Below are 23,546 nucleotides of genomic sequence, written 5' to 3'. Positions count from 1 at the left end.
TTGACCCCACTCCAGCATAGAATAGAGGCTGAGGAGAGATGCAGCAGGAGTCAGACCTCCACAAGTGTGGAGAGGACCATTGGGCTTCTGATGCCTGGACCAACACGAGGGGAGTTGTGCAGTATCCGCCAGAGGGTGTGTTCCTCATAGTCGTTGCGTGCTGCGCCCTGCACAATCTGCCGCTGGCAAGGGGTGGGCCATTGGAGGCCGAGGAAAGTGCTGCACCTCCACAGGCCGGGAGGATGGCTCCGGTGCTGGGTCAGAGGAAGAGCCTGGAGACGGTGCAGGGTGCGGATGTGGAGGCAGACAAGAGGAACTTCAGGACACCAGGGATACCTTGATCTTGCGACCTTCAGCTAGGCCTCCAAGGATTCGAAGCTTTCTCATGCCAACGGCACAGTCTCCTGTACAAACACTTAGGAAATGCCAGACCAACGCCAAACTCCACCAGCACACACACAATCCCGTTTTTGATCTGATTTATTATTGTGACATGTATTAGCATACAGTGAAAAGTATTGTTTCTTATGTGCTGTGCAGACAAAGCATACCGTTCATAGAGAAGGAAACGAGAGTGCAGAATATAGTGTTACAGTCATAGCTAGGGTGTCACCAAATCTGTAAGAAATTGAATTGAAGCATTGTTAGAGAGTTTAAAAGAGTTAGAATTAAGTTTTAGAAGCATAGAACGAGAGTAAAAGATAGAATTGGAAGGTATGCTGGGCACAGCTCGCAAGAAGTCGCCTTGTTCCGGCGCCATCTTGGAAAAAAAAGTTCCAAGCCTCTGCTGCGTCTGGCACTGATTACAACCATCAAAGAAACTCAGACCATCAAAGCAAAGTCAATTTTATATAATTTCCAATGTGGCAAAACAGAAAACGCATCTGGCCAAACAAAACATTAAACACAGAAAATGTCAAACCCCCGTTGTCCTTAAAATGCCTTCAACTTAACCCTGTGGGTGCTGCATCTCGGTGCCCACCCCCCCCCGCCCCGCCCTGGCAGTGCCATTGGACGCTGCTGCTGACTCCGCTGTCCTGGTGGAGATGGTGACCTTGGTGGTCATCCTCTGGCTGGTGGAGACTGAGCACGCTCCGTCTGGGAGGGTGTGTCCAGCACACTCCACAATCGTCATGGCAACGCCAGATGCAGCAGCCACTGGCAGGGGGGGCAGAAGGGCTGGTGTTCTCCTTCAGGGCGCTTTGAGGGGGGCCCCAGAGAGATGAGGCAGCTCGTCCCTCAGCCTGAGGGACGTTTGGACCTCCCTGCTCACCAATGATGGACGGGCACCTCGCAGGCAGACTCGGCACCTCATCCATCACTCACAATGGCAATGACCTCCAGCGATCACACGGTGGCGCAGTGGGTTAGCGCTGCTGCCTCACAGTGCCAGGGACCCGGATTCGATTCCCGGCTCGGGTCACTGTCTGTGTGGAGTTTGCACATTCTCCCCGTGTCTGTGTGGGTTTCCTCCGGGTGCTCCGGTTTCCTCCCACGCTCCAAAGATATGCAGGTTAGGTGGATTGACCTGAACAGGCGCCGGAGTGTGGCAACCAGGGGAATTTCACAGCAACTTCATTGCAGTGTTAATGTAAGCCTTAGTGTGGTGCAAACTGCATCGGAGCTACAGTGGGCAATCTCACTGCAACATTCCCCATTTCAGACAGTGAGGACCCGGTGAGGTTTGCCCTCCCGTCACACTTGAATCCGTGGTCAATATGTTACCCTCACCGCAGACCCCATACTCACTGTGCCCAGTGGAGTGAGCTCCAATGCAGCATTCCAGCTCCAATGCAGCATTCCAGCTCCAATGCAGCATTCCAGCTCCAATGCAGCATTCCAGCTCCAATGCAGCATTCCAGCTCCAATGCATCCACCTCGTAATGGCTCAGAATGTACAGGCTGGGCAACTGCAGCCCATTCTTCAATACCCCACTGCGTCCCCACATTCCCGACCTCCTCCCCCACCCCCCACCCCATGCTCTCCACGCTCCCTCCCTCCCGAGAGCCAGGTTGTGTGTCGGAGTGGGAAACCTCACCCTGCCCTGAGCTGATGAAAGGCTTCAGTGCTGGTTGACCCAGAGTCTGACCCCGAGGTACAACCACCTGATTACACTTCTCCGCACAGCTCTGCACCATCTCTGTACTCACCCTTGCCAACCGCAAGATCACTGAAGCCACGTGCGGTTCACCACATCGTGCCCACCGCCCTGGGTGGCAACCTCTGCCCAGGTCTCCTTGGTTAAATGCGGCAGCCTCCTCTTGCCATTCCCGGGCATCGGAAAGTCCCACCTGGCAGTGACCTCCTCCACCAGAATGCCAAGGCACCTCTCCCATCAATGGGGTGAGGGGCAGCGTGCCCACCAGACCTCCCCTCCCACCTCCCATGCCCACCAGGTGCTGAGGACATTACCACCCACAATTATTCCTCGCAACGATGCAGAAAGCTCCCTCTGCCTCCCCCACCACCCCTGGCAGCCCTCAGGGTGCTGCCCACTGAGTCAGGGTTCCATTGGCCTCATTCCCCCCGCCCTCACCATCCAGGCTGCTGACCCCATGCCCACCGCCTGACATGAAATTCCAGCCCGGAGTCTCGCGGGGTGATTATCAAGGCTGATTATTGCAGACAGAGTGAGAGAGAGAGAGCTGGTATATATCACCACCTGCTGGCTGAATGAATCAGCAGCAAGTACCATCCAGAAACAGGATCCCCACCTCAATACGGTTCTCAATCACACAGGACAGGAAGGTTGATCCTGCTTTAGGATGGGCAGCACGGTGGCATGGTGGTTAGCACTGCTGCCTCACAGTGCCAGGGACACGGGTTCAATTCCCAGCTTGGGTCACTGTCTGTGTGGAGTTTGCACATTCTCTCCGTGTCTGCATGGGTTTCCTCCGGGTGCTCTGGTTTCCTCCCACAATCTGAAAGACATGCTGGTTAGTTGCATTGGCCGTGCTCAATTGCCCCTTAGTTTCCCAAGATGTGCAGGTTCGAATCCCTATAGTGCAGAGGCTGCCATTCGGCCCATCAAGCTTTCACTGACAACAATCCCACCCAGGCCCTATCTCAACCCCACGTATTTACCCTGCTACTCTGACACTAGCTGACAATTTTGGCATGGCCAATCAACCTAACCTACACATCTTTAGGTGGATTGGCCATTCTAAATAGTCCCTTAGTGTTCAAAGGTGTGCAGGTTGGCTGGATTGGCCGTGGGAAATGTGTACGGTTACAGGGATGGAGGGAGGGGGCAGTCAGGGGGAGGGGTCTGGGTAATATCCTCTTTGGGAGAGTTGGTGCAGACTTCATGCGGTGAATGGCCCCTTTCTGCACTGTCGGGATTCTATGCTTCAGAGAACCTCAATGAGTGACGTTAAATTGTTCTCGATTCCCTGAACATTCCGGAGGGTTACTGAGGCTTTAACACAGTCAACGGCTAAGGCGCTTCACAGGTGCCACCATCAGACAAACAGTGACATTTTGACCAAAACGTTGTCAGGGAGGAAGGGTTTACGGAACACCTGAGAGAGGGAGAGAGAGAGAGAGGGAGGGAGAGAGAGAGAGAGAGAGAGGGAGAGAGAGAGAGGGGGAGGGAGAGAGAGAGAGAGAGAGAGGGAGAGAGAGAGGGGTGGAGAGAGAGAGAGGGGTGGAGAGGTTTAGAGATGATGTGGAGATACCGGCATTGGATTGGGGTAAGTACAGTAAGGAGTCTCACAACACCAGGTTAAAGTCCAACAGGTTTATTTGGTAGCACAAGCTTTCAGAGTCTTGCTCCTTCCTCAGGTGAGTGAGGAGTTGTGTCCACAAACAGGGCATATACAGACACAAACTCAATTTACAAGATAATGGTTGGAATGTGAATCTTTACAGGTAATCAAGTCTTAAAGATACAGACAATGTGAGTGGAGAGAGGGTTAAGCACAGGTTAAAGAGATGTGTATTGTCTCCAGCCAGGACAGTTAGTGAGATTTTGCAAACCCAGGCAAGTCGTGGGGGTTACAGATAGTGTGACATGAACCCAAGATCCCGGTTGAGGCCGTCCTCATGTGTGCGGAACTTGGCTATCAGTTTCTGCTCAGTGACTCTGCATTGTGTGTCGTGAAGGCTGCCTTGGAGAACGCTTACCCGAATATCAGAGGCTGAATGCCCGTGACTGCTGAAGCGTTCCCCGACTGGAAGGGAACACTCCTGCCTGGTGATTGTCGAGCGGTGTCCATTCATCCATTGTCATAGCGTCTGCATGGTCTCCCCAATGTACCATGCCTCGGGACATCCTTTCCTGCAGCGTATCAGGTAGACAACGTTGGCCGAGTTGCAAGAGTATGTACCGTGTACCTGGTAGATGGTGTTCTCATGTGAGATGATGGCATCCGTGTCGATGATCCGGCACATCTTGCAGAGGTTCCTGTGGCAGGGTTGTGTGGTGCCGTGGTCACTGTTCTCCTGAAGGCTGGGTAGTTTGCTGCGGACAATGGTCTGTTTGAGGTTGTGCGGTTGTTTGAAGGCAAGAAGTGGGAGTGTGGGGATGGCCTTGGCGAGATGTTCGTCTTCATCAATGACATGTTGAAGGCTCCGGAGAAGATGTTGTAGCTTCTCCGCTCCGGGGAAGTACTGGACGACGAAGGGTACTCTGTCCACCGTGTCCCGTGTTTGCCTTCTGAGGAGGTCGGTGCGATTTTTCGCTATGGCGCGTCGGAACTGTCGATTGATGAGTTGAGCACCATATCCTGTTCTTATGAGGGCATCTTTCAGCGTCTGGAGGTGTCTGTTGCCTTCTGGAGAAGTCCAATTGGGAGCACCGGGAGGGGGCAAGGGGCACCGGGAGGGGACGGGGAGCAGCAGGAGTGGCAGAGGGGAAGGGGGGGCACCAGGAGGGTACAGGGACATCGGGAGGGGAGGGGGACATTGGGAGGGGCAGGGGGGAGATTTGATTCTCCATGTCCTATCCAGTGAGACTTGCTGAATATTTGGAGGTTTTCGGGGTTAGGGGAATCCGTAAACCAGAGAGAGTCAGTGCGTCAGAGGAAGGAATGATTGTGGGGCGGGGGGGACAGGGAGTGGGAGGGGCTGTGGACCAGTGGGCGGGGAGAGGCAGTGGGCAGAGGGGCAGTGGGCGGGGACAGTGGGCGGGAGTGGCAGAGGCAGTGAGTGGGGGGAGGCAGTGGGAGGGAGAGGAGGCAGTGGGAGGGGGGAGGCAGTGGAAGGGAGGGGCTGTGGGCAGGAGGGGCTGTGGGCAGGAGGGGCAGTGGGTGGGAGGGGCAGTGGGAGGCAGTGGGCGGGGGGGGTGGGGGACAGTGGGCAGGGGACAGTGGGCGGGAGAGGCAGTGGGAGGGGGGGAGGCAGTGGGAGGGGGGGAGGCAGTGGGAGGGAGGGGCTGTGGGCAGGAGGGGCTGTGGGCAGGAGGGGCTGTGGGCAGGAGGGGCTGTGGGCAGGAGGGGCAGTGGGTGGGAGGGGCAGTGGGAGGCAGTGGGCAGGAGGGGGGGGGACAGTGGGCGGGGGACAGTGGGCGGGAGAGGCAGTGGGCGGGAGAGGCAGTGGGCCGGATCAGCTTCTGTCGGGAGTTCTCCATTTTGAATCAGTAGTTGGAACAAACTCTGAATTTTAAAATACAAAATCTGACTTTTATTAAATTAATATACACTCTGCAGCAAACCAACATGGAAATACTGAGTAGGTGTGAGAGAACCTGTCGATTCACACAACTTGCACTCCAGCTCACAAAGCACCTCCTTCCATTCTGGCCGCACCCCAGAGGGAATCGCCAATTCTCCACTATCTGGAGATTATTCTCTTGGTTATAGCTACAAAAACCCAGAAGGAAAACATTGGGCCACTAAAAAAATGTGTTTTCCCCCATTTCCTATCAAGATATTTCAGTTATTAAATATGAAAATATTGGCATTAGAAAAAACACTGTCCGTCAAAAATGATCAAATTTCTGCTGTTTCCCAGAGGACTCAGGTCTTAGAGCAATACTAATCTGGGAAATCCATTCAGGGCTGGGTGGATCAGAGGACATTGTCCCCCCATCTCACCAAATACCAATAATTATAAGCTCAGCATGTTAGTGATCTTGTGTACATCAGCTTGGACCCTCACCCCCACCCCTCCCACTACTTGTCAAGGTCCTCAGCACTGAAGGCACGAGATTAGGATACACCACCCATCCCCCCCACTGCGGGGAAAAAAAGGCACAAATACAAAAGGGAATTGGATAAATAATTGAATGAGAAGGTCATGTGCAGTGCTTTGGGGATGGAGCAGGGTTCATGGGATTAAATGGATAACTTTCTCAAAGGGCTGACAAAGGCACGATGGGTTGAATGGCCTCCTTTGCTGCAGAATTATCTGGATGCAAGATTTGGTGTGGTTTCTTACAGCAAGGGGCTAGCGACAAAGCTGCTTCAGAAAGAAAACAGTACAAGTGTTACTTTATCCCTTAAATTAAATACTGCGGATTCTGAAAACCCGAAATAAAAACAGAAAGTGCTGGAAATGCTTGGCAGGTCTGACAGAGAGAAGTTTAGAATTAACATTTCAAGCTTTTTGAACTGCAGTAACATTCCACTCAAATGTACACTGTGGCCTGAATTTTCACGCAGAGAGGTTCTCTGTGAAAATGGCAGCAGAAGCCTGAATCTTTGGGGATTGCGGGGAGGGCAGGCGGGGGGGGGGGGGGGGGGGGGGGAGAACGGGAGGGTGGCAGGGAGATGGGGTGGTGGTTAGGGCAGACAACATATTGCACATCAATGGTTCATGAAGACAACTACCCATATAAATCAGCAGCTGTCCCCACTCACATGTGAGGTAGGTGTCTGAAACTCCAAGTGTGCAGATTAGACCAGTGGGAGCAGGTCTGAATCTTGTGGATTTGTTTAGATAGTTGTGGTAACCTTTTGGAGAGGAAAGTTACCCCTCTGGATATGGTCCTGGGACACTTTGGGAGAGATTGGGGCTTTTTGAGATTGTTAAAAGTAGACCTGATTGCATGTAAAAGAGCACAAACCTATTGGAACTGTAAAAACAACTGTCACAGTTTCAAAGAACTGTCAAGCTGTCAAAGAAATGTCAAAGCTGCTGAAGAACTTAAAGAACTATCAAAGCTCATTGGAATTGCCAAAACTTATTGGAACTGCCAAAGCTGTCAGCTGATTTAACTCTGTTAGGCTTCATTTTTTTATATGTGGAGTTTTTTAAAAAGTGCTTGCTATTTCACTCTGTCTATTGTTTTAAGACTGAGGATTATCATTATAGAATCTGTGCTGCATGACTGGTTTACAAACCAACATTAGTATAGTGGGGTGCCTATATTTTGTTTGGTTTTCAGCTCCAAGTGATTAGAGAATAGAAATATTTATCTTACGAGCAAATTGAATATTTAAGTGAAATATTTGCTTTCATAAGTTAAAGGAATTTTAATATATTGAATGTTTTTGAATCAGTGAGTGTTTTTTTAATAGTGAGGTTCTCAATAGACATGAGTTGGCATTGAGATATTATAAGGGCAAAGGGTGGTGGGTGGGGGGGCATGGGTTGGCATGAGTCAGCACTAAATTGACATAGGGGCTATAAAGGGTTATGGGTGTGTAGGGGGCATGGGCAGGATGGGGGTATGATGAGGCACTGGGGATAGGTAGAGGAGTGGCACGGGGGTCCTGAGAGGGCATAGATTAGCATGGGTGAGGCAGGGGAAGTGTGTGGAGGAGGTGTAGGGTTGAAGACTATTTTTTTGTTGAAGTTATTTAAGAATTGAATAAATCAAAGCAGGGACACCGAGTCGGGCCTGGTTCTGGAGGTGCCCTGTCTGGCTCCAAATTCAACTCGCCTCCCCAGAACAGAAACCCAACCTTCTGGGTCTCTTTTTCCTGGGTCAGGTTCAAAGAGTTGGGAAATGTCCCAACTCTGATCATCCGATTCAGGAGTGAAAATCCAGGCTTGTATTTCTCTCTCCACGGACGCTGCCAGATCTGCTGAATATTTCCAGCACTTTCTGGCTTTATTTTACTCTTTGACTTCCTTACGTATCAAATCAGGTGGACAATGAGGTTGATCAATATCCAGCTCCATGAAGCTAGTTTGAACTCAGATCAATCCCAGCAATCTGGCCCAGTCAGAGACCTTCCAAATTAAAATCACAGGGTGTGTTCTGCTGACCAGGCCACCATTTATTGTCCATCCCCAGTTGGTGATGCAGCGAAGAGTCTTACTGGGCCATTTTAGAGGCAGGTTAAGAGTCAACAGCATCGGTGTGGGATTGGAGTCACCTGTAGCTCCAGGTTGAGTTCACATGGCAGCTTCCCTCCCCCAAAGGATGTTAATGAACCAGTTGAGAATTTTTGGTTAGTCTGAGACATGCACAACAAACTCTGCAGGTGACTGAGGGCACACTCCACTGAGCAAACCAATCCCATCCTTGTTCAACCACCACAGAGTTCAAATCCCTGCACTGTCCTCAGTGTAGGCAGCAGGACAGAGCGGAGGTCTGGGATCTTTCACTGGGACTGTGTGAGACATGACACCACCTCTACAGAACGGAAAAGTTTTAAAAACTGTCAGGCACTTTGGAAAGTGTGGTGCATTGTGGGTGAATACAAGGTGAGTCATTTTGGTTCCAAGATTCAGGAAGTGTAAGTTGAGGATAATTTGGGACTTGCATCTTGGGATAACTTGTTTGTTCTCCTTCTGAAGGTTGTCTCCTGATCAGAGGCTGGAGGGGCCAATGATAACAGTGCCATTTCTAAACATTTCTTCCAATTTTAAACTTGTGTCTCGCTCTCACAGAAACACTCTCTCTCTCCCTCCCTGCCCAATGTAAAAGGTTGCAGACATGTTAAAACACACACATTTCTCTCTCAACTCAGAATCTTTGGCCACCAAACTGAATTTGGGAGCCACATACACACACAGTGACTCGGATATCAGGCATATGGTCCAGTCTAAGTCTAATTAGACGCATCGTCCAAATCTCCTTTCTGTCTTGGTTCCTGCCACCATTCTGCAAGGATGTCTTCTTCGTAATCCCCGTCCCCCTCAAATTCTTCATCAGTTATTTCCGCCTCACTGTGGAAAACTGTCTCATCCGACACTTCCATCTGTCAACAGGAAGATAGGAAAGTGAGTGTTATTTGTAACAGCTGTTCATTTGTAACAGCCATACTCAATGCAACAGAAATGACAGAAAGACCTCACTTATTTTCCATTTACCTCCATTTAAGAGCAATGGAAAGCTGGGGGAAACATCCCAAACAGTTCCAGACAAAATAGATGTGGGATTAGGAAGATTGCATTCCTATGGGCGGCACGGTAGCACAATGGTTAGCACTGCTGCTTCACAGCGCCAGGGACCTGGGTTCAATTCCCGGCTTGGGTCACTATCTGTGTGGAGTTTGCATGTTCTCCCCGTGTCTGCGTGGGTTTCCTCCGGGTGCTCCAGTTTCCTCCCACATTCTGAAACACGTGCTGGTTAGGGTGCATTGACCCAAACAGGTGCCAGAGAGTGGCGGCTCGGGGAATTTCACAGTAATTTCATTGCCGTGCTAATGTAAGCCTTACTTGTGACTAATAAATAAACTTTATTGTAACTTTCACAACATCACAACCTGTTTCACGCCCAATGAATCACTTTGTGAAATATTGTCATGTTCGAAATACAGCGGGTTATTCGTGCATAGAAATCTCACAAAGCATCAGTGTGAAAATGACCTGATAATGTGTTTGTAGTGATGTTTGTTGGTGAATAAATATTGACCAGGACACCAGAGAGAACTTCTCTCCTTCAAAATAGTGCCACAGGATCTTTAACAGCTACATGAGAGAGGAGGCAGGGTCTTGGTTCAATGTTTCACCAACGAGGCTGCACCTCTGGCAATGCAGCACTGCCTCGGTACTGACCCTCTAATAGTAAGTGATTGGAAAATGTTAACAAACTTTAATGTTTGTCTTGTATTTTCCTGAGTTTAGAAGATCTGGTTAAGATATTTAAAATGTTAATAGGATTTGATAGGGAAAGATACAGAAAAACTTTATTCTTTGATGGGAGAAGGCATCATAATCTCTGTCTAGTCCATCACATAGACCAGCCTCCCATCCATTGACTCCGTCTACACTTCCCGCTGCCTTGGAAAAGCAGCCGGCATAATTAAGGACCCCATGCACCCCGGACATTCTCTCTTCCACCTTCTTCCATTGGGAAAAAGATACAAAAGTCTGAGGTCACGTACCAACAGACTCAAGAACAGCTTCTTCCCTGCTGCTGTCAGACTTTTGAATGAACCTACCTTGAATTAAGTTGATCTTTCTCTACACCCTAGCTATGACACTACATTCTGCACTCTCTCCTTTCCTTCTCCCCTATGTACTCTATGAACAGTATGCTTTGTCTGTATGGCGTGCAAGAAACAATACTTTTCACCATATGCCAATACATGTGACAATAATAATCAAATCAAAGATACAAACTTAAACTAGTTAAGATGTTTGGGTGAATTCTGGGAGCATCTCTTCAGAAAAAGTTGTGGAAATCTCCAACTCTCTCTCCCAAAAGACTGAGGATTCTGGGGATCAACACGGAAATTTGTAAATTTTTGGTGAGGAATGATACCGATTGACATGGAGCTTTGATGGGGTTGAATCAGCCAGAATCCAACTGAATGGTAGAACAGACTCAAAGGGCTGGTTGGCCTCCTCCAGCACCTGGAGCTAGCAAAGCCCTTCATAAGGGGTGGCACGGTAGCACAGTGGTTAGCACTGCTGCTTCACAGCTCCAGGGTCCCGGGTTCGATTCCCAGCTCGGGTCACTGTCTGTGTGGAGTTTGCACATTCTCCTCGTGTCTGCGTGGGTTTCCTCCGGGTGCTCCGGTTTCCTCCCACAGTCCAAAGATGTGCGGGTTAGGTTGATTGGCCAGGTTAAAAATTGCCCCTTAGAATACTAACATGCGTAGGTTAGAGGGATTCGCGGGTAAATATGTGGGGGTAGGGCCTGGGTGAGATTGTGGTCGGTGCAGACTCGATGGGCCGAATGGCCTCCTTCTGCACTGTAGGGTTTCTATGATTTCTATGATAAATCTCCCAATTCAGAATCACAGATCCCACAACTCACTTCATCATCTGACTGCAAATAGGTGTCTGCGAATTCCAGTAGCTGGTTCTGTAGCTGGGTCTGGTTATAGTACAGGTGAGCATCCTGCAAACAGGAGGAAAAGAACAGAGTTATTACAGAGACGACCAATAACCAACTCCAAACATCAACAACTTCTGAAAAGGATCAGTAACTGATCCGGGTTCACCACTAACGACCCTGGGCTTTCTAAATAGAAATGGAATATTAAAACAACAGAGTTACACTGAAGTTTTGAAAACTGCAGGTCTGTCCTGAGCTGGAGAATTGTGTTCAATTCCGGGCAGCACTCTTCAGGAAGGGTGATGAGAGGCAGATAAATGTTGATATTCAGAGGGATTTGGATGTCCTCACACACGAAGCAGAAAGTGATCACAGAGATCCAGCAGTTAGTAAGACCGATGGTACATTGATCTTTACCACGAGGGATTAGGAGTCAGAAATTTACAATAATCGGTGAAATCACACCTGAACTTGACCTTTTCACCTGTCGGGTGGGCTCACTCGTTGACCCCGGAATCGGGGGGGCGAAAGGTGTTTCCAGCCACAATCGACTCCAGGCCACCATTTCACACCAGCTGGCCAATTCAGTGTGACACACTCTGAGAAGTGTTCAGCGTTGCCGGGAGGGTGGGTGCTGAGAGAAGGGAGGGTGCAGGAAGGGGCCTTCCAATGGCCACCCTCAGGGGACAGTCAGTGCAAAGCTGTTTCAGGGAGTGACAGGCCCGGACAAAATAAATCCTGATGGGAAAAACGTTGCAAACTGTGTCTGGGCGGCATATTCAAACACAAACCCCAGGCCACAGATTCCCTTTTTCAATTTTATTGCAGCCCTGACATCTCACCCCGCCCTGGGTCGAGCTTACTGCAAAGGTCGAACGGCTGCCTGGACAATCAGCCCCCTCGCCAGCTGTAACGTCAGACAGGCCAGAGACAACTGCTTCCATCAGCCCCTCAATGATCCAGATTGCTGTGTGATTGTCAGCGAGAGCACCTCCAGCTCCCACACCAACTGGAATGTCACAGGAGTGCGCGATGACATCAAACCGTCCGCCCGGTGTCCTCTCACCCGATTTCACAACTGGGTCGGGCCCACCAGAGCAACGCAACATTCAGGCCCTGGAGTGTTGTAAATGTCCTTATCCAGGGAAGGATAACCCCCTTGAACGGAGTTTAACTCTGATACAACAAGGGTTCACTCGGCTGAGGGTGGGATTTTCCCATCCCACCTGCCACAGGAATCGTAGCAGCCGGGGGGGTGGGGGCGGGGGGAGAGACCATGTAAAGGTAGGTTGACCTCGGGCGGGATTTTCCCGTCTTGGCCGGAAAATCCCGCTCTGAGTGTGGGATGAGACAGTTTCCTGTGAGGAACATTTGGGCAGAATGGGTCTATTCTCCCCGAAATTTAGAGAATGAGAATGAGGTGATCTCATTGAAATGTATAAAATTCCTGGGGGGCTTGACAGGGTAGATGCTGAGTGACCTTTCCCCTGATTGGAGAGTCTACAACGAGGGGTCGTTTAGGACTGAGGTGAGAAGAAATGTCTTCATATGGAGGAGGGGGGGAAATTGGTTGAGACATGGGGGAGGGTCCGGATGGGGGGGGGGGGGGTGGGGGGGAAGGTTGGGTCAGACACGGAGTGGCGGGGGTGGGGGTCAGGTCAGGGGGTTATGATTTCGGTTGGGGAGGGTGTCATCTGGGTCAGGGGAGTCGCGTCAGGGAAGTTGGGCCCGATCGTCAAGGGGTCAGGTCAAGCGGGAGTTGCAGAATCTCATGTGGGTCAGGAATACTGTGGGGAGGGTGGGGTGCTTAGTTTTAGGGGGCGTGGGAGATCCCGGGGGTGGGGTGTCAGGAGTGTGCAGTGTGACCTGTGTGTGGGTCTGGGTGTTTAGATAGTTACTCTGGAGCTAGAAGTGATTTATTCTTTCTAACTCTTTCAGAGGAACTATCAGGGTAAAACTGGCAGAACCATCGCAGTTAGTTAGTGATTTAAATCACTTTGTTGGATGGTTCCCAGCCCAGTGCAATTGTCCAGAGGAAGTTAGCACTTCTGGGCAATTGCCAGATAATTAAGTCAGAACTTCCTGGAGGGATTCCCCAATGCAACGCTGGGCTACCCCCAAATCCTACACTGTGGGGGCACAGAGTCATGGCCCAATACCCGTCATTAGCCACGAGTCAGTGAGAAGCATTCCCCCTCCAACTCCGACATTTGTGGATTCAAATCTCACTCAGGAATTGGGCAGATAATCCTGCGACACTCCAGTGCAACAAGAGGGAGCACGGGACTGGTGCAGGGAGTGAGGGGCGGCACGGTGGCACAGTGGTTAGCACTGCTGCCTCACAGCGCCAGGGAACCGGGTTCAATTCCAGCCTCAGGTAACTGTGCAAAGTTTACACATTGTCTGCGTGGGTTTCCTCCGGGTGCTCCAGTTTCCTCTCACAGTCCAAAGATGTGTGGATTAGGTGGATAAAACCAAAATACTGCAGATGCTGGAATCTGAAATCAAAAGTGAAAACTCTGGAAAATCTCAGCAATCTGGCAGCATCTGTGGAGAGAAAGGAGCTGATGCTTCAAGACCTGATGACCCTTTGTTAAAGGATCATCTGGACTCTCAATGTCAGCTCTTTTCTCTCCACAGATGCTGCCAGATTGCTGAGATTATCCAGTTTTTTCTCTTTTGGTTGCAGGTTAGGTGGATTGGCCATGCTAAATTATCCCTTCTTAGAAGAATCATAGAATCCCTACAGTGCAGAAGGAGCCATTCGGCCCATCGAGTCTGTACCAACCACAATGCCACCCAGGCTCTATTCCTGTAACCGCACACATTTACCCTGTTAATCCCCCTGACACCAGGGTCAATTTAGCACGGCCAATCCACCTAACCCGCACATCTTTGGACTGTGGGAGGAAACCGGAGGGTCCAAAGATGTGTAGATGAGATGGATTAGCCATGGTAAATGCGTGGGGTTCAGGATAAGATGGAGGAGGGGGCTGGGTAAAATACTCCATCAGAGAGTCAGAGCAGACTGGATGGGCCGAATGGCCTCTGTCTGCACTGTAGGGATTCTATGGAGGGAGCGCTGGATTGGCAGAGGGAGTGTATTTCTGGTGGGTTAAACCGGGTCGCTGTTTGCTCTGTCAGGTGGATATAAACGATCCCAGAGTCCTGGTGAACACTGATCCCTGGGTAATCAGCAGATACACACGACCTTGCTTCCTGATTGCTGCTTATGGGAATTGGCACAAATTGGCTGATTTTCCTCCATGATAATCATGACAGCATTTCAGAAATACGTCACTGGCTATCAAGCGCTTCAAGATAATCCATGGCTGTGGAAGGCACTATAGAAATGCAAATTCTTTCCCTCTTAACCTAAACCATGGGAGAAAGCAGACTGGGCTTTGGTCACTGCCTCAGTACTGACCCTCTGACTGCGCGGCACTCCCTCAACACTGACCCCCTGACAGTGCAGCACTCCCTCAGTACTGACCCTCTGACAGTGCAGCACTCCCTCAGTACTGACCCTCTGACAGTACAGCACTCTCTCAGTCCTGACCCACTGACAGTGCAGCACTCCCTCAGTACTGACCCTCTGACAGTACAGCACTCTCTCAGCACTGGCCCTCTGACATTCCAGCACTCCCTCAGCACTGACCCTCTGACTGTGCGGCACTCCCTCAGTACTGACCCCCTGACAGTGCAGCACTGCCTCAGCACTGACCCCCTGACAGTGCAGCACTCCCTCAACACTGACCCTCTGACAGTGCAGCACTCCCTCAACACTGACGCCCTGACATTCCGGCACTCCCTCAGTACTGACCCCCTGACAGTGCAGCAATCCCTCAGCACTGACCCCCTGACAGTGCGGCACTCCCTCAGCACTGACCCCCTGACAGTGCAGCAATCCCTCAGCACTGACCCCCCTGACAGTGCGGCACTCCCTCAGCACTGACCCCCTGACAGTGTGGCACGCCCCCAGTACTGCACCGAGGGTGTCAGAGGCATAGTGTTCGAACCCCAACCTTCTTCCTCCACAGTGAGAATTTTATTCACTGAGCCACAGCTGAGGGTGGCTCTGAATGTTGATGAGTACAGCAGTGTGTCTCACAGCTGATTCGGCTTCTGTTGGGGGTGGGGGAGAGGGGGAAGGTGGAAGTGATGATAGAGCTTTGATGTACAGCCTCCATGAGATGGTGTCCATTGGAGGCTGAGGAAATGGAGCAAAGCTTCGTACTCACAGAGCGAGGTTGGAAATCTTCCTCCTGTAAACCCCACTGCTCACGGTAAAAGCGATAATACACCAGGTTCTGCTGCATGATTTCATCTTTTGGATCAAAGAGCATGTAGGTAGCGACACAGGACACTGCGTTCTTAATATCGTTCACTGTGCAAAAAGACAAGAATAACCTCCCATTAAAAGAAAACGAAACACTGAGGAAATCTGAATTAAACACAGAAATTGCTGAACATCCGCACTGAGTTGCCAATGGGTCAGACCTTGCAGCAGATTCCACGATAGAAATATTCACCCCAGAACCTGGCGCAGAAAAACCAACCTCAACCGTCTCTGTCCCCGATTTAATCAGGAGCAGTTGGGGAGGCAATGGATCCGTCAGCCTTTCTCAACCAATTATCGCCCCCTTCCCCGTCCCCCACACAACGTTTTGAGCTGCTTCCTTTTGCAGGGGTTTGATGCAGAATGGCCACTTCAGAAAGTAAAGATTTGAGCAGATTGGTGTGGGACTGGTGTCATGTGTAGGTCAAACAGACCAGATAAAGATGGCAGGTTTCCTACCCTGAACCATTTGGGTTTTTCCAACAATCTGACAGCTTCATGGTTATTTTACGAGACCCGTTTGTCTTTGAGCTGAATTCAAATTCTCAAATTGCCCTGGTGAAGTTTGAATTCTCCTTCTCTGCGAAGGATTAGTCCAAGTTCCTGGATTACTGATCGAGGAACAAAACCACCACACCATCACCTCCTACATTCTCTTGCTGGGAAATAACTCTTTAAAGCACTGCAGAGTCTATTCTTTGTTTCAAAATATTGATGTTGTCCCTTTAACTGGGAGAAGACGCCACAAGTCTGAGCTTTGGGGTAATCGCTTAACACATTACTACACCCCCAAAGTAAACAGCATCCGTCAAAGAGATTGAAGAAAACCAGTAAAAGCACAAACACTGGGAGAGACACACGAGTAGCAGCAGCCCGTCTCTGCCTGGTGTTTTCACTGTAGAAGGAGATGGACTGAGCCAGGGGTGGAGGCAGAGACAGGTTGTGCTGCAGTGCTGGAGGGCCCAGTGATAGAAACCCCATGGGCGCAACAGGCAATAGCAGGGGGTCAGTCAATGCGACACAGCCTTGAGCCGAGGCGGCATGGGAACGGACTGAGGGACACTCACTTCCACACAAAGAAACTCATGCGAACTTACATAAATTAAACAGACACAAAATAGCATGGTCAGAAATAGATAGAGGAACACAGGCAAGAACCGAGAGAGAGAAAGGTGCATCTACAGTCAGAGTGGCAATAACATGCAGTTAGAAACAGGAAAAGACAGAATCTAGAGTGAGGCAAGAGACAGAATGATAGATATAGACGGATACATAGAAACAAGTTAAACTAATAAAGGCAACAAGGTGGTTCTGTAACCTTCAAGAGATGATGCTGTGTGTGTCTGTGTGTGTGAGAGAGAAAGTGAGAGTCGTGTATGTCTTTCTGTGTCTGTCTGCGTGCACGCAAGTGTGCACTAGGCAGTGTTGTTCTGTGTCTACCTGGTGGCCAGTGTACATAAGCAAGTATACTTACATTTGTAGTACGCAAACTGTAAGTAATGGTACATGGTCGCAACAAACTTCTCCACAAAAAATCCCCCAACATTGGGAGTTAGATTCTGCTCACATTTCACTTTGCATTTCAGTGTTTCCATGTAGTGATCTGTGGACAGAGAATCACAGATTGGAGGAAATATCTCAGCGCTGCCTGATGCAGGATTAAAGCCACGAGGAAAACATGTGGAACCAGGTACATTTCTGCATCTAAAATGACTGGCGTTTCGTTAGAGATATTAGAAATCATAGAAATCCTACAGTACAGAAAGAGGCCATTCGGCCCATCGACTCTGCACCGACCACAATCCCACCCAGGCCCTACCCCCATATCCCTACATATTTTACCTGCTAATCCCTCTAATCTACGCATCCCAGAACACTAAGGGGCAATTTCAGCATGGCCAATCAACCTAACCCGCACATCTTTGGACTGTGGGAGGAAACCGGAGTACCCGGAGGAAACCCACACAGACACGAGGAGAATGTGCAAACTCCACACAGACAGTGACCCAAGCCGGGAATTGAACCCAGGTCCCTGGAGCTGTGAAGCAGCAGTGCTAACCACTGTGCTACCGTGCCGTCCATTTTACAGGTTTACAGGTCAAAGGAGATAGAGTCATAGAGGTTTACAGCATGGAAACAGGTCCTTCGGCCCAACTTGTCCATGCCGCCCTTTCTTTTAAAAAAAACCCTAAACTAATCCCAATTGCCTGCATTTTGCCCGTATCTCTCTATATCCATCTTACCCATGTAACTATCTAAATGCTTTTAAAAAGATAAAATTGTACCCGCCTCTACTACCACCTCTGGCAGCTTGTTCCAGACACTCACCACCCTCTGTGCGAAAAAATTGCCCCTCTGGACACTTTTGTATCTCTCCCCTCTCACCTTAAACCTATACCCTCTAGTTTTAGACTCCCCTACCTTTGGGAAAAGATATTGACTATCTACCTTGTCTAAACCCCTCATTAACTGCATTGTCAGATGAATTGAAACAATAGTGTCCAGTTCACAATATCTTGCTATCTTATTGCACTATGTTATAGAAACATAGAAACTAGAAGCAGGAGGAGGCTATTCGGCCCTTCGAGTCTGCTCCGCCATTCATTTTGATCATGGCTGATCATCGAATTCAATATCCTGATCCCCCTTCCCCCCATATCCCTTGATCTCTTTAGCCCCAAGAGCTATATCTAATTTCTTCTTGAAATCAGACAATGTTTTGGCCTCAACTACTTTCTGTGGTAGTGAATTCCACACATTCACCACCCTCTGGGTGAAGAAATTTCTCCTCACCTCAGTTCTAAAAGGTTTATCCCTTATCCTCAAACTATGACCCCTCGTTCTGGACTCCCCCACCATTGGTAACATTCTTTCTGAATCTACCCTGTCTGACCCTGTTAGAATTTTATAAGTTTCTATGAGATCCCCTCTCACTCTTCTAAACTCCAGTGAATATAATCCTAACAGACTTAGTCTCTCCTCATATGACAGAGCTGCCTTCCCAGGAATCAGCCTGGTAAACCTTCGCTGTGCTCCCTTCTCACAACTCACCCTCCCACCCAATTTTGTATCATCTGCAAATTTGGAGATAATACATTCAGTTCCCTCTTCCAAATCATTAATATATAATGTTGGAGTGCTGGTACAGATCCCTATGGAACCCCACTAGTCACTGATTACCAATCAGAAAAAGGCCCATTTATGCCAACTCTTTGCCTCCTATCTGCTAACCAGCTTTCTATCCCTTGCAAGACATTACCTGCAATCCCATGTGCTTTAACTTTACACAGTAATCTGTTATGTGAGACTTTGTCGAAAGCCTTCTGAAAGTCTAAATAAACCATATCCACTGGTTCTCCTCAGTCAACTCTACTAGTTACATCCTCAAAGAATTCCAATAGATTTGTCAAGCACGATTTCCCTTTTGTAAATCCATGCTGATTTTGTCTGATTATACCACTGCCATCCAAATGCTGAGTTATGAAATCCTTGATAATAGACTCGAGCAACTTCCCCAGTACCGATGTTAGGCTCACTGGTCTATAGTTCCCTGTTTTCTCTCTATCTCCCTTTTTGAATAGCGGGCTTCCATTAGCTATCCTCCAATCTATAGGAACTATTCCAGAGTCCAAAGAATTTTGGAAAATAATCACCAATGGATGTACTATTTCCAGGGCCACTTTCTTAAGTACTCTGGGATGAAGATTATCAGGACATGGAGATTTATCCACCTTCAATCCCATCAATTTCTCCAAAATCATTTCTCTACCAATGCTGATTTCCTTCAGCTCCTCACTAAAACGTGTTTCTCTCAGCACTCCTGGCACATTATTCATGTCTTCACAAAGGAAGACATGAATAAAGCACAAATTTAAATCCTCAGCCATTTCTTTATTCCCCGTTATGAATTCTCCTGTTTCTGACTGTAAGGGGCCAACATTCGTTTTTGTCAATCTTTTTCTCTACATATCTATAGAAACTTTTACAGTCAGTTTTTATGTTCCCCGCTAGCTTACTGTCATCCTCTATTTTTCCCTTCTTAATAAATTCCTTGGTCCTCCTTTGCTGAATTTTGAACTACTCCGAATCCTCAGGCCTATTGCTTTCTCTTGCAGATTTGTAAGCTTCTTCCTTGAATCTGGGTTTCCTCCGGGTGCTCCGGTTTCCTCCCACAGTCTGAAAGACGTGCGGGTTAGGGTGCATTGACCTGACCAGGCGCCGGAATGTGGCGACTAGGAGAATTTCACGGTAATTTCATTGCAGTGTTGATGTAAGCCTTACTTGTGACGAATAAATATACTTTACTTTACTTAGGTTATACAGTCCAGTTACGCTGTGATACGGATCTTTCCTCAAGGTGTGACTTACCTGCCACTGCTTGGTAAAAGTCCTTGAATCCAGTAACATCGCATGATTCTTCACAGCCACTGGTGCATTCCTGATACACTTTGTAATACTCAGGCAGCGCGTGTTCCATCTCAGTTATACTGTTGCGGAAATTCCCAATGTTATATGCCTTCACAGCCTTCAGAAACAGTGTCTACCCGGAGTTAAAGAATAACACAAGTTAGGGCTCCCATTCCCATTCTCCTCCCACATCCTCACACGCCATTCCCTGCCTGTGCTAATGCAAAAGTAACCTTAACTTCCTCATGGGCACAATAACCCAGGATAGGACCTGGGATTGTGGGAGCCTTAGGGCAAAACATTCCAGGATCAGGGTGATACAGGGACGCAGTCTTCCGGGAAGGAAATGCTGAGATCCAACAGGATTAGGAGTAGCAACGGGAAATGACAGAAGAGGACTGGGCTGCATCACTCCCGGAGTCAGGGTGACCTCTATGAAAGGTGCTGCTCTTTGTGTCCTCACAGGGACAGAGAGGCAGAAACTCTCGTAGCGTTGGGAAACGCTTGGCTGTGCACATGTGCCACAGGGCTATGGATCAGGAGCTGGAAGGTGGGACCAGCCTGGATAACTCAGTCAGCCGACACACATCATGGACTTCAAATAGACATTTTATGTGCCATTGTGTTTTCCAAATTTCTCTTTCTGATTGGATAGTTCATACACAGCTATTCAACCAGGTTGGGCCTCGAGCTGCCATTTCTAACTTTGTCACGGTTTACCTCATGTTCCCGAGCTTCCACATCAACCAGGTAAGTCTCAATATCAGGGATGGTTTTATAATAAGCCATCTTCTTCTGCATTGCAGCATCTTTGGGATTCTTTTGCAGGAATGTGTGAGCCGCAGCGATGGATTTCTCCAGGTTATTAACCTGTGATTAAAAACACGTGTCAGAGACAAAGGGAGAGAAATTCCTAGACCCAAACACAGAAGCAGACAGGAGCTCACAGAGGCAGAGACAGAGGCAGAGACAGAGGCAGCCCTCAGACCCAGCCCCCAGACCCAGCCTCAGACCCAGCCCCAGACCCAGCCCCCAGACCCAGCCCTCAGACCCAGCCCCAGACCCAGCCCCAGACCCAGCCCCAGACCCAGCCCCAGACCCAGCCCCAGACCCAGCCCCAGACCCAGCCTCAGACCCAGCCTCAGACCCAGCCTCAGACCCAGCCTCAGACCCAGCCTCAGACCCAGCCCCAGACCCAGCCCCAGACCCAGCCCCAGACCCAGCCCCAGACCCAGCCCCAGACCCAGCCTCAGACCCAGCCTCAGACCCAGCCCTCAGACCCAGCCCCAGACCCAGCCCCAGACCCAGCCTCAGACCCAGCCCCAGACCCAGCCCCAGACCCAGCCCCAGACCTAGCGCTCCAGACAGAGCAGCAGCTGGGGTTGAAGAGGTACCATTGTGAAAGACATTGTTTAATTCCTGCTGCTCCTACATCACACTCACACTCTCAGAATTCATCACATGGTGAGTTTCTAACCTCAAATTCATGCTGTCACCTATTTCCACTTCTGTAACATCGCCAGACTTTGTGCCTATCTCAGCTAAAACTCTCATTCAGGTCTTCATTACCTCTAACCTCAACTAGTCCCGTGCACTCCTGGCTAATCTCCCACATTCACCCTCCACACTGCATTGGCTCTACATTGATCAAATTTGGATTTCCGTTAAGCAATGTCTCAAATTTAAAATTCCCATCCTGGTTTTTAAATCCTTTCGTTGCCTCTCCTTTCCACACCTCTGTCACCGCCTTCAGTCCCAGTATTTCTGCACTCCTCTAATGCCGTCCTCTGTGCATTCCCAATTTTATTCGCTTCACCATTGGCACACGTGCTTCCGGCTGTCTGGGCCCAAACCTCTGGAATTTCCTCCCTAAACCTCTCGGCCTGACTTCCCTCATTTTAAAAAAATGCTGCTTAAAACACTTCCTCTTTGCCCAAGCTTTTGTCCATCTGGCCTAATAGCTCGATACGATGTCAACATTGTTTAATGATTGCTCCTGTGGAGGGACTTGGGACATTTCATTACACATGGAGTAGTAGAAGAAGCATAAAGGTGCCATACAAATATGAGTTGTTGTTGTACCTCACGTCTATCTGTGAAGCATGGGGCAGATGACATGTGTGGCCCATTGCCACCCTCAGGAACAAGTCCCAGCAACCACTGATGCCCGAACGTGAGAAAGGGAAAGCCCAGTTCTGAAGAAGGGGCCTAATCCAGTTTCTGTACAGCCACTGACGGACCGATAGAATTAGCCAAGAACTCCCCCAGTGCTTTCTCCCAAGGCACAGTAAACAGGATCTCTGTACAGTTACAGTGTGTAGCCTTTCCCTGGAAGCTGAAGAAAAGGGTGCAATGGGAGCCCTTTAGCAGATGCGTCAGTAAGCAGAGGACACACGAGAATTAACAAAAGCACAATTACTTTTGCAGAGTGAGTTTTGATTTGGAAGGCACTGCCTGAATGGGCGCTGGAAGCAGATTCAATAATAACTTTTAAAAGAGAATTGGAAAAATATTTGAAGAGAAAAATGTTGATGGGGTTTATGAGGAATGAGCAGGGGGGTGTGTCTAATTGGATAGCATTTTCAAATACAGGTATGATGGGCTGAGTTTTAAAAGTTTATTTATTAGTGTCACAAGTAGGCTTACATTAACACTGCAATGAAGTTACTGTGAAAATCCCCTCGTCGCCACACTCCGTTACTTGTTCGGATACACTGAGGGAGAATTTAGCATGGCCAATGTACCTAACCAGCACGTCTTTCAGACTGTTGGAGGAAACCGGAGCACCTGGAGGAAACCCACGCAGACACGGGGAGAATGTGCAGTCTCCACATAGACAGTGACCCGAGCCAGGAATCGAACCTGGGTCCCTGGTGCTGTGAGGCAGCAGCGCTAATCTCTGATCCAGCTACAACGGTTCGAAATCCTGTCTTGGAGATTCTGCAAGAACAAAAATGACTTCATTCCATGAATAAAAGGTCAGGAAATACGGGAGAATATCCAGAGACTAATGACATCAGTTGATTGCAGACAGCTGCTGATCCGATCATCTGGATTGTGACCGCAGTGAGAATATCCCCCGTGGAAACCCAACAGGAGACAGAACCAGACAACGGGAACTGTATCCAAGACCACAGAAAGCCATGGATCAATTTCCAAATTCACAAAGTTTAGGAAGGTGCAGGCGGCAGAGATTCAGCTCCAGGGAATTTGGGAAGAGAGTTAGAAATTTCCTCTGTTCTATTCCTGATGATCTGAGCAGATTAGTTCCATTAAAAGCATGATTGGATCTCGGGACGATTCTCAGCCTCGTCAATCACATAGAAGCTTTTCAAAAAGAAAATGGGTAAGCGTTGCAGAAAGGAAAACTAAATCACTCATTTAGAAAGGTGCTGGGGGGATGGGTTTGCAGGAACAGCTTTTTCAGAGAGCTAGCAGAGGCAGGATACATTGAATGGCCTCCCTCTGCCTACCAAGTTCACCCATCACCCAATGACCTAGACCAGCCCCTGACCTGGAAACACTTCTTACAAATCAGAGAATTGTTACAGAGCAGAAGGAGGCCATTTGGCCCCTTCTGTCTGCACTGGCTTTCCAAAAGAGCATCTTGACTTAGTGCCATTCCCCTGCCTTTTCCCTCGTATCCCTGAACTTTATTTCTGTTCAAATAATCATCCAAG

General features: G+C 49.1%; 1 protein-coding gene across 1 annotated transcript; it reads right to left on the bottom strand.

The window, feature by feature from the left end:
• Positions 1-5,515: 5,515 nt before the first annotated feature.
• Positions 5,516-21,275, bottom strand: LOC144500287 (endoplasmic reticulum protein SC65-like). The gene is made up of 7 exons (XM_078222963.1): positions 21,261-21,275; positions 20,587-20,736; positions 19,828-19,999; positions 16,934-17,062; positions 15,362-15,507; positions 11,100-11,183; positions 5,516-9,093 (listed from the first exon to the last, which is right to left on the bottom strand). The coding sequence occupies exons 1-7, from the start codon at positions 21,273-21,275 to the stop codon at positions 8,944-8,946; spliced, it is 846 nt and encodes a 281-aa protein (XP_078079089.1). The 3' UTR covers positions 5,516-8,943.
• Positions 21,276-23,546: the final 2,271 nt, after the last annotated feature.

This window comes from Mustelus asterias, chromosome 11 (genome assembly GCF_964213995.1).
Source record: "Mustelus asterias chromosome 11, sMusAst1.hap1.1, whole genome shotgun sequence".
NCBI classification, from domain to species: Eukaryota; Metazoa; Chordata; class Chondrichthyes; order Carcharhiniformes; family Triakidae; genus Mustelus; species Mustelus asterias.
The sequence above is the reverse complement of the archived record's forward strand: the minus strand, read 5'-3'. Positions and strand labels throughout refer to the sequence as shown.